This window comes from Moschus berezovskii, chromosome 19, assembly GCF_049115385.1.
Source record: "Moschus berezovskii isolate FMDL1 chromosome 19, NW_MosBer_1.0, whole genome shotgun sequence".
Taxonomy (NCBI): domain Eukaryota; kingdom Metazoa; phylum Chordata; class Mammalia; order Artiodactyla; family Moschidae; genus Moschus; species Moschus berezovskii.
Window position 1 is genome coordinate 72,002,041 of NC_142478.1, and position 10,882 is coordinate 72,012,922.

At 64.7% G+C, this 10,882-nt stretch overlaps 1 protein-coding gene across 1 annotated transcript; it reads left to right on the forward strand.

Annotated features, from left to right (window-relative positions):
- Positions 1-1,032: 1,032 nt before the first annotated feature.
- CABP7 (calcium binding protein 7) lies at positions 1,033-10,727 on the forward strand. The gene is made up of 5 exons (XM_088828315.1): positions 1,033-1,141; positions 8,471-8,614; positions 9,682-9,794; positions 10,070-10,223; positions 10,422-10,727. The coding sequence occupies exons 1-5, from the start codon at positions 1,033-1,035 to the stop codon at positions 10,547-10,549; spliced, it is 648 nt and encodes a 215-aa protein (XP_088684441.1). The 3' UTR covers positions 10,550-10,727.
- The last annotated feature ends 155 nt before the right edge of the window (positions 10,728-10,882 follow it).

The window sequence follows — 10,882 nt, forward strand, 5'->3', positions numbered from 1 at the left end:
CCCAGCGGCCTCCCCCGCTGGGCTCCCTCTCTGCAGCCTGAGTGGTGGTGAGCGTCTGGGAAGGAGCCAGGCCTGGGGCTCCACTGCTGGGGGGCAAGGTCAGGGGCCAGGTCTCAGCCACAGAGCAGGGGAGACTGCCCAAGACCTATCCCCAGCTCCTGCCAGCCGGCCCTGCCCCATGACCTTGGTCAAAGCCCTTCTTCCTCGGACTCAGTTTCCCCACTCTGGAGCCTCTCCTGGCACCAACGTTGTGTGATTCTCTTCGAGGACTCAGGGCCCGGGGTAGGGGGGGCAGACTTCCTCGGGCTGCCAGTTTTCTGGTCCTCAGCTCCCTGCTGTCTGTTCGAGGCGGGTGGGGGCCAGCCAAGGGGCTGGAAGGAAGGGCCCCACCCCACCCCCTCTTCATTTAATCCGGGTGGCTGCGGGCTTGGTTTGTATGGGGGTGGGGGTGGGCGAGTGAGCCTCGGTAGGGAGAAAGAGGAGCCCGGGCCAAAGGGGAGAAGGAGCCCCCGGCGGGCTCGGGCGGCCACGCAGGGGCCGGCGGCGGGCGGGGTGGGGGGACGCGCGGAGGGGGCGGGCGAGCGGCGGGCGGGGGAGGCGGGGAGCGCAGCCAGCGCGACACGGAGCGAGCGAGCGAGCGAGCAGGGGAGGCGGCGAGAGCCGGAGCGGCGGGCCGGGCGGCCGCGCCGGCGAGCGGACGAGCGGGCGGCCAGCAGCGCGCAGCGCGGAGCGCGCGGGGCACCGAGGAGCGGGAGCGGCGGGCGCAGCGCGCAGCGGCCCGAGCGGAGAGGCCCGAGCGGCGCCGCCCCCGCGGCCCCTGCGGGGCCCCGGCCGGGAGCCCGACGAGGGAGGGGGCGGCATGGACCGGCGGCCCGGGGCGCGGGGGCGCTAGGCCCCCGGAGGGGCGCCCCCCGCCTCGCCGCCCTCCGCAGCCGCGCGCCGCGCCCGCTCCAGCCGCCCCCGGGGCCGCCGCCGGCCCATGAGCCCCGACCTCAAAGTTTGCGGCGGGCGGGCGGGCGCGGAGCCTTCAAGATGCCGTTCCACCCGGTGACGGCGGCGTTGATGTACCGGGGCATCTACACCGTCCCCAACCTGCTGTCGGAGCAGCGCCCTGTGGACATCCCCGAGGACGAGCTGGAAGGTGAGTGCCCCGCCGGGACCCCCGCCGCCCGCCCTCCTACCTGTGCGCCCAGGTGAAACGCGGTCTTAAGGGCGCAGGGGCTGGGGGGCTGTCTGCGGGCGCCGCCTGCCCGGTGGGCGCTCCAGCCAACAGCTGCGCGGGGAGGCCGGCCCAGGTCGCACCCCTGGGCGCCGCGGTGGGGGGTCGCGAAGGCAGAGGGCCGGCCCAGCCTCAGCCGCGTGGTCCCCCGCGCTGCGGAAACTTGCCGGGCCCCGCAGCGGGGTCACGGGGCCGCGCAGTCCGCGGTGACGGTGCGGCAACGCGGCGGGTCGGGTTGGGGGTCTGAGCTGTGCACCCCCGCGCCAGCGCCGGCCCCGGAGCACCCGCATCCTGATCCCCTCGGCGGCGCCCGCCCGCGGCTCTGCACTCGCATTGACATTCCGCTCGTGTCGCTTTTAAAATCCAATCTGCTCCGGCAGGCAGAGAAGGGGAGCGGGCGCCTGCCCTGCTCCCGCCGGCTGCCGGGCTGCCCCCAGCCCCTGTCGCGGGGCCCGGAGCCCTTTCCCCACAGCCCTGCGGGGACCCCCAGCCCCGAGCGCCGGGAAGGCGGCAGGGGAGGTGGTGGCGACAACAAGTGGCCAGACTGGGCGGCTTGGTCGCGATAACCAAGCCTGGTAGGGAAAGGCAGAGGGGGACGCGACCTGATCTGTTTCCCGAGTCCCTCCACCTCTGGACATGAATGGGGACCTTGGGCAGCGGGCTGGGCAGGATCAGAGCAGATGGCAGAGCCCGGGGTCCTCAGACTGAGGATTCTGGGCAGCAGTGAGACCCCCGGGGCCTGCAGCTCTTTCCCTACAGGACCGGGGGCAGGGGCTCAGGTTTCCCTTCCCCCCAGACCTCCTGGGGGCCCTTCGCAGTGGAGTGAGGGGCTCTGGGCTGATGGGGGTCTCGGCCCCATGGGATCTGCTTGTCTGCTGTTGGGGGAGGGCCTGCGATCACCCAGAGGCTGGGCCTCTCTTCAGGTACCTTAGGGCCAAGGGTCTCTGAGATCCGGGGCTCAACAGGGCCTTTGCGGGGTACAGTTGAGACACCAGTGGTGACGGTGGGAGCACAAGCCATAGAGAGAGGTCCAGCCGCACCCCCAAGCCCTGGAGGGAGCAGATCTTGAGGGAGTCAGAGGGGATGGGGGGGATCAAGAGGAGAAGGCACCCCCACCCCCAAGCCCACACTGCATCACCGTGAGCCACCTGCTTCTCACCACGTCCCCCCGAAAGCCACCAGAGGTTGGGAGAGCCGTGGAAACGGGGTCTGGTGTCTGACGCGGGCAGGACAGATGGATGGATACCGCTATTGGGTCTCTGGCCTTGAACTCCAAAGCCCAAGTCTGTGCACTGTCTGGGCCGAAGCCCAGGAACCAGAGTCTCATCCAGGGCCTAGGAAAAGGAGGGGGTACAGTGAGGGGCAAGAGGCCGGGGATGGGGCATTGGCCATCTCTGCCCTGACACTGTCTTCTCCTGCCCCGGGCACCCCAAACCTCTTACAGTTGCCCCCTCCTCAGGCCGTCATCCATCCCTTCCTCCTGGCCAGTCGGGCAGAGGCACACTTTGTTCCCCCGCAGCCCAGGCAGCCTTCATCTCATTCCCTCCTCTTGCTCCCAGCATCCCACCATGCCCCTGGCAGCCTTGCTGGTGCCTCACTGTCCCTCTTCTCTTGATCTCCCAGCCCTGGAGTACAGACCCCAAGGAAGGGGAGAGGTGGGAGGAGGCTGAGATGCAGGGGTGAGCAGGGCACAGGGCGGGCAGTGCAGGGGCAAGGAGCCCGCAGGCTCCCCTTGGACCGCATGGCGGACATGCTGGCAGGAGCCCAGGAGTGTTAGTCACCAGCCACACCAAACGCACTGCCTGCTTCTCGCCCGTCCCCTTCTCCCGGGCCCTGTGGAGCAGGGGGCCCTGGCACAGGGGACATCTGAAGGGCAGGGCTCTCCCTGTGGGGGGTAGGCAGATGATGCCTGTAGATGCTTGGCGGTCCCCGCCTGTCTGGGGCAGCCTGTGGGCAGCCAAGGATGAGGACAGGAAGTCCTCTGTGATTGACCCCCTTCTTGGCTGCAGGCACTCTGGAAGCCCTTCTCCGAGGAGACCAGGTCTCTGCAGGTCCCAGTGGTCCTTGGATGCCAAGGGCTGGGTGGGAAGGGTGACCATCCATGGCACAGAGTCCCCCTCTGCCCCGTCCACCTCCTCAGGGGCCCGTCAGTGCTCCTGTCCCACCAAGGCCCTTGGTTAGGGGACGCCTGTCGGTGGGCGAGCCACATGTGCCGAGGACAGCGAGCCCAGCAGCTTGGGATGAGCCACTGCAGACAGTACATGCCTGCCTGCAGAGATCCAGGGGGCGGTTAGGACGAGGGAGGGAGGTGGAGGGCGCCGGCTTAAGGGGAGGGCTTCCTAGCCAAGTACGGGGGGTTCGAATCTCTGCTCCTTCGATTTATGGAGTGATCTCGGGACACCACTTGCTTTTTGCCTCGGTTTCTCCATCTGTAAAAAGGGGTTGGCCTTGCCCCTCCCCAGGGCCGCAAGTGACAGAGAACGTGATGGAAGTGCTCAGCACAGGGCCTGCCACAGGGCTCAGTGGGGGCTCGGAGACCAGGGCAGCAGTGGGGAGGTTAAGGATCGGGGAGAGGGAATCGGGGAAGGCCCACGAGGAAGGAACACGCGGTATGTGGGGGACCGGGCCAGAAAGGCAGGCTCGGGGAAAGGGTGGGTGGAAAGGGCCTTGAAGGTCTGCGGAGACACTTGGGGACCCCTGGATGGGTAGACGTGGCCAGGCAGAGCTGGCCTGGGTCCCTGGCCCTCCTTGAGCGGAGGACAGAATTCCCCAGATTCTCCCTGAGATGCACACTGCACGGACCCCCACCTGCTGGGCCTGTGGCAGCTCTGAGGCTGACCCCAGTGGCATCGACGGACTTGAACACCTGAGGCTAGGAGCTGGGGAGCGGCAGGCCCTCACCCAGCCCTCCGTCACAGAGAGGAGGAGGTGGACAGACGGACAGGCGAACAGACAGGCGGACAGGCAGACAAGTGGACAGGCAGGCAGACAGCCGCCAGGGCAGGGGCCTGGGCTTGGCACTTGACCTGCTTAGACAGACACTAGAGCCTGCACTGTGTGGCCAAACAGGGCATTCTGGGTACAGAGGGGTCCCCTTTCCTGCCCCTGTTTCCCGCAAGCCCAGCAGCCACCTCCGTGCAGGCCAGAAACTCAGGGAGGCCAAAGTGCTGGGGCACAGGGCCAATGCCACGGAGAGGAGCCGTCACCACAGAGGACACACTCTGCCCCCTGAAAGTGACCTCCAGCCCACACTCCCCTTCTCTGGACTCCAGCTCCCATGGGGCTGGCTGGGGACTCAGGCCCTGATGCAGCTCCCTGGGCCAGGGGAGGGATTGAGGGCAGAGGCTGGAGGCAGCAGGAAGGGACCTGTGTCGGCCTGGAAACTCAGAGGCCCTGCCAGCCCTTGCCCGGGCCAGGCGTCCCCATGCCAAGATGGAGCGCGGCAGGCTTCCCCCGGCCTCCTGGGGCAGGAACAGAGTGAGGCTTTCGGGGAAACGCGCCCAGCTGGGCTGTGTCGATGGCAGCAGCAGCAACAGGCAAGCTGTGACGCCCACCCTGCTCCGGGAGCCCCCAGCAGAGTCCAGGTCTCTGGGATGGGGCAAGAGTCACGCTCTCAGCTCACAGACGAGTCTATGGAGGTTCAGAGAGGGAGGTGCCGTGTCCAGGTCTCTTGGCTGCTGAGCAGCAAGGCCAGACTCCAAGCCCTGGGCCTGCAGTTCCTGGTACCAGCAAACAGGAAGTCTGGCCTGGTGTCCGAAGCTCCCTGACACCTCCCTTCTCCTTCCAGCTCTGCCGGAACATCTGGGATGTTCTGATTTATAGCATCCTGCCCTGAGCCAGGCCCGCCCTGGCTGAGCTCTCACCTGCTTGATTTTCTTATTTATTCATTTCTGTAGCCCCATTGTACAGGTGAGCAAACACCCACCCGAGGGCACCTGGCCAGGACGTAGGCGAGCTGGGATCTGACCCAAGTCTGCGGGACTTGGTGCTGATTGTCTGGCTGAGAAGGTGATTCCTGAACTTGGCCTCGGAGAATCAGCAGGGGCTGGGTCGTGGCTCTGAGCAAGGCCAAAGACACAGAGCAAGACTGAGGTGTGGGCCGGGCGTGCCAGGGAGGAGTGGCTAAGGGGACACATGGAAGGGGAGGTGGCAGTGTTTGCATTAATCCAGTGGTCTTGGAAGGTTCGTCCTGTTGGAGAAAGGGATCCCTCTGGGACTGTCGCCTGCCTACCTACCCCAGGATTCACCTGCTTTCCACTGTCCCCTGTGTGTGTATTTTCTCAGGACTTTTAGAAGGAGGTCAGGGGTTCCGACGGAAGCACACCTAGCCCCTGTCGGGGCGGAAGGGACAGCCTGGGCCCCAGTTCATTTCAGGGGAGCAAGCCAGCACCCACTGCAGCGCCACTGTGCTACGAGGCTGCGGTTTTGCCATCCCATCCTGAGATCTCCCTGCTGAGGACCCAGAGAGATGGGTGCCTTCCTTGGGTTCCCACTTCCTGCAAACCAGCCCCTGACCTGGGCGTCTGAGGATGGTTCATCTGAGGGTGATCCCCCTCTTCTGTGGTGGCCCATGGGGTGAGGGGGTCCTTAGGGGCTGCATGAGAGGACAAGCAGCACCCCAGCCTTGCCCCCTACCCCGCCGCCTCTGGCTAACACTTGCCCTTACTAGGATCATTTGTAAACTAAGAGTTCTGTTCAGCTCCTCTGTGTGTGCTTCAGAGGTAGGAGGGGGTCCCTGAATCAGTCATTCATTTAACCATTTATTAGCAAATGGCTCGGTTTGGATGACTGCACCATTCCAGTCACGGGACACAGCAGTGAACAAGACCCACCCGTCCCCGCTCTCGTGGCATCTCATAGTTCACAATCCAGCGTGGTCAGGAAGGAATCCTCGGGGGAAGGGGTCTGTGGGAGCCACAGAAGGGCCAGAGTCAGCTGGGGGAGGGGGGCGGGTAGAAAGGGAGGTAATGCCGTCCATCCTCGCTGGGAACCAGGGAGGTATCAGAGTTCGCCATGGAGAGGGGAAGAGCATTGCAGGCAAAAGGAGCCTCATGTTCAGAGGCCTGCAAGGGGAGCAGCCCTGGTGCCCACCTGGACTGAAAGGGCCCCTAGGGCTGGAGTTCAGGACACATAAGGTGGGCAGAGCCTGGGGCTGGGTCAGGAGGCCAAGAGAGCCAGCAAAAAACCTGTGTGTGTGGTGTGTGTGTGTGTGGTGTGTGTGTGTGGTGTGTGTGTGTGTGGTGTGTGTGTGTGTGTGGTGTGTGTGTGTGTGTGGTCAGGAGGCCAATGCTGCTGCTGCTGCGTCGCTTCAGTCGTGTCCGACTCTGTGTAACCCCATAGACGGAAGCCCACCAGGCTCTCCCGTCCCTGGGATTCTCCAGGCAAGAACACTGGAGCGGGCTGCCATTTCCTTCTCCAATGTGTGAAAGTGAAAAGTGAAAGTGAAGTCGCTCAGTCGTGTCCGACCCTTAGCGACCCCACGGACTGCAGCCTACCAGGCTCCTCCATCCATGGGATTTTCTAGGCAAGAGTACTATAGTACAAAAACCTGTGTGTGTGTGTGTGTGTGTCTGTGTGTAGGGTCGGGCACACATACCTGGCTGCAATGCCAGTGTCTTCCTCTCTTACCCAGGATTCCCAGGGGACTGGAACCCCTGCAGCAGCTCTGGAACTGCTGGTCCTCTGCTCACACTCCTCTGCGGGTGGGGGGCTCACGACCTTCTCGATGGCCCAGGGAAACTCTAAGTGGGCGTTGGCCTGGAGTTCCCCGAGTCCAGGGTTTACAGGAGCCCCTGGCCTGGCCCAGCTCTCGCTTTCAAGCCGCTCCTCTGGCCAAGGGGCCACTGGTTAGGAGACTGGTTTCTCAGGCCCTACCTCGGATTGGGGAAGGGGGCAGCAGTCCAGAGTCAGAGGGTCTGGGGGCCTAGGCAGCTCAGGTGAGGCCTCTAGACACTGTCCTGGCCTGCGTGGCAACTGGAACCTTCAGGCCTTGGGTGCAGACGCCATGTGGGATGGACCTGATGAAGTCTGGGGCTTCGGCCGCAGCCGCCTTGCTGTGTGGCTTGGGACACATGGCCACCTTTCTGGGCTCTAGTGGGTCCAGCAGAATCAGGGACTGACCCCAAGGTGCAGGATCCCGCGGTCAGTCTCAGGGGCTCACAGACCCCCACACTGGCCACCTAGCCTCCTAGACCGCACTTTGCAGTACGCCTCTCCTTCCAAATACACCTGCACGCGTGAGCTCCCCTCCGCCTGCAAACTGAACAAGGAGACCCCCGGGAGCCTGAGCCGAGGGGGTGAGCGTGGACTGAGAGACCTTCCCCACAACGGGAGGTGCTCTGTAGGACCCTTCTGGGGCTGAGTAACAGTGAAGGGACAGCAAGCCAGAGACAGAGGTGGAAAGGTGAACGGGAGGGTGTAGAACCCTTCCACCTGAGCCGTTCCTGGATATCTTTGGTAAAACCTCACACCACGCCTGCCCATTGTACTGTGGGTAAGACTGAGGCTGGCCCAAGGTCACTCCTCGAGTTTCTTGTTCTCAGGCTCCCAGCCCTGTGCCTTGCTCTCCATCCCTGAGTCACCCAGGTTCCTTAGGGCTGTCTCCCTTTCCATACGATGTGGTGGTCGGGGGAGTGACCCCCACACCTCAGCTGGCCTGGGCCGGTGGAGGTGCCTCCATCCATCTGTCTTCCCCCAAATCTCAGGCTCTGGGAGGCAGTCTGCACCCAGCTGTTAGCCCAGAGCTGCGGCTGCCTCTCGCGGCCGCCATTAAGGAGTGCTGGCCGGTGTTAACGAGCTGAGCCTGGGGAGGAAGTGTGATGGGGCTGGGGGGAGGATGGGAGGAGCGGGGGTGGGCGGGAAGCCTTCGGCAGCTCGCAGAGGACCGGCTCCCGCCCGAGTCCTCCCCTGCACAGCGGGCTCCGTGGTGCCGGCCACACGGGGTCGCTGTGAGCACCTGGAGAGGCTGTGGAAGCCTGGCACGCCGAGCCCGAGACCCCGGGGCGGCCTCATCACTGCCGCCGCCCCGGCTCCACTGCTGCCAGCTTGGCCTGCCCCGAGCTCCAGGGAGGCAGCGCTGTGGCCACCTGCCGTGACCAGACCAGCGGGGTCCCCAGAGGGTGGCGAGGGTCGGGGGTGGGGGGCACAGTCTCCATCCCACGCTCAGGGGGTGGGGTCTGGGATCCCGGGGGCCTGGGGAGGGGGCTGTCGGGGACAGGGGTGAGGTCCTGACCAGCTCTGCCCCTCCCCCAGAGATCCGAGAAGCCTTCAAAGTCTTTGACCGCGATGGCAACGGCTTCATCTCCAAGCAGGAACTGGGCACGGCCATGCGCTCCCTGGGCTACATGCCCAACGAGGTGGAGCTGGAGGTCATCATCCAGAGGCTGGACATGGATGGTGAGCCGCGCCCCTGCCTGTTCCCTCGCCCCTCCCCTGTGGGGGGCTGGGGAGCTGAGTCTGGACCCTGAGCCCACAGGGGTCCCTTCACTCTTGCTGCTCCCGGGCAGCCCCAAGCCCGTGGCAGCTTGCAGCTGGGTCTGGCCCCACTTCTCAGCTGGACAACTGAGGCCAGACAGTGTGACAGTACCAGCTACACCCAAGAAGCTGGAGACTCTGTACCTCTGTATTCCAAGAATTTTTCTTTTTTTGGCCACGCTGTAGCTTGAACCCCAACTGGGGGTTCAACCCGTCCCCCCTGCAGCGGAAGCAAGGAGTCCTAACCACTGGGAAGTCCCCAAGAAAATTTTAAAGTACAGAAAAGTAAGAATGTATCTACTAAGTGGACTTCCCTGGTGGCTCAGTGGTAAAGAATCTGCCTACAAGGCAGGAGATGGGGTTCGATCCCTGGGTTGGGTAGATTCCCTGGAAGGGAATAGAATCCACTCTGGTATTCTTGCCTGGGAGATCCCATGGACAGAGGAGCCTGGTGGGCTACAGTCCATGGGACTGTGCAGAGTTGGACACAACTGAGCGACTAAAAATAATATATTACTACTAAATACTCCAGTTCCCATCACCAAAAAAAATCATTAGTTGTATTTGCCACCTAGCTTTCAATGGAGACAGTCATAAGCACCAGGAAGGCCCAGTCCTCTCCTCCCAGGCTTCTCCGGCCCCTCCCACGCCCCCTGTTCACACGGACAGCAGGTGCCGACCTGGGTGGGTGCTCCCCCACCCTGAGCTCCGTTTCCTGTGTGTGGTGGGGAGGATGTTTGGCCCTACACCGCTCCGGGCAGCGGGGTTCGGGATGAAACATGTCTCCCACGGGCAAGGCCGCTCAGGCCCGCCTGCTGCACTGCACCCCACACACACACCTGTCAGGTGGGGCCTCTGCACACTCGGTGGCTTCGGCTCAGCCCAGAGCCTGGCACGTGAGGCTCCGAGCAGGGGACTTCATGGGTCCCCGAGTGGCCTGCAGCACCCAGGTGCAGCCTCCCAGCTGACTGGAACTGTGCCCGCTCCAGGTGACGGCCAAGTGGACTTTGAGGAGTTTGTGACACTCCTGGGACCCAAGCTTTCCACCTCGGGGATCCCAGAGAAGTTCCACGGCACTGACTTTGACACCGTCTTCTGGAAGGTACGCCCTGGCTGACTGGAGGGCTGTACTGGGGCCATTGAAGGGCCGGGCCCACGCTGCAAAGTGGGGCAGCAACGCCTCCAGGCTTCTGTCCGCTGGGCCAAGGGCTTCCCTGGGGAGGCCACTGTTGGTCGAGGACTCAAGGAGGGGGTGAGTGGTTCCCAGCCCTCCGGGACCTAGAGGCTCGCCGCCAGCTTGTGTGGCCGCAGGGGCTGGGTGGGGATGGTTGGCGGTGGTGGCTGCGGCCAGAGCACCGTGTCTCCCCCCACCCCAAGTGCGACATGCAGAAGCTGACCGTGGACGAGCTGAAGCGGCTGCTCTATGACACCTTCTGTGAGCACCTGTCCATGAAGGACATCGAGAACATCATCATGACGGAGGAGGAGAGCCACCTGGGCACGGCGGAGGAGTGCCCCGTGGACGTGGAGAGTGAGTGACGCCCCCGGGACCCCACGGGCGGGGCAGGGGAGGAGCCCCGGGCTGGGGGCGGAGTGCTGGGCGGGCCTCCTCGTCTGCCCCGGACCCGGCGTCTCCATGCGCCCCGTGCGAAAGTGCAGGCGGCCCCTGAGTCCATCGCCGGGCTGTCCCTTCTGTCTCTCTGCTGCTCCCCGGTGGCGGTGGCCGCAGCCTGCTCCAACCAGCAGATCCGCCAGACGTGCGTGCGGAAGAGCCTCATCTGCGCCTTCGCCATCGCCTTCATCATCAGCGTCATGCTCATCGCGGCCAACCAGGTGCTGCGCAGCGGCATGAAATAGGCGCCTGGTGCGCAGGGCGGGGGCCGCTCCGCACCGACCCCCCTGCGCCGGCCGCCCCGCAGCCCTCCTACTCCTCTGACCCTGGGCCACCACCGCGCCTACTTCAGGGCCTTGCATGGAGCCGTGGCCCCGGCCGTGGAGAGCCCGGCCACGCCTGCACCCTGCGTGCCCCTCCCTGGCCTGCTGTACCATAGCACCAACTCTTCTCGCTGTCTGGGGCGGGGGCGGGGGGGGTACTCCTGGGACATTAAAAGGGGGAATCTCTGCAGGGCCCAGTAGCTGCTGGGGTCCCGGAGGCAGGAGGAGGCACCGTGTGCCCAGCACCGCACAACC

Coding starts and splice junctions, on each gene's coding strand:
- CABP7 (XM_088828315.1), top strand. CDS start 1,033: ATGCCGTTCCACCCGGTGACGGCGGCGTTGATGTACCGGGGCATCTAC. Junction 8,615..9,681: donor CCAGAGGCTGGACATGGATG/GTGAGCCGCGCC, acceptor TGCCCGCTCCAG/GTGACGGCCAAGTGGACTTT. Junction 10,224..10,421: donor GTGCCCCGTGGACGTGGAGA/GTGAGTGACGCC, acceptor CGGTGGCCGCAG/CCTGCTCCAACCAGCAGATC.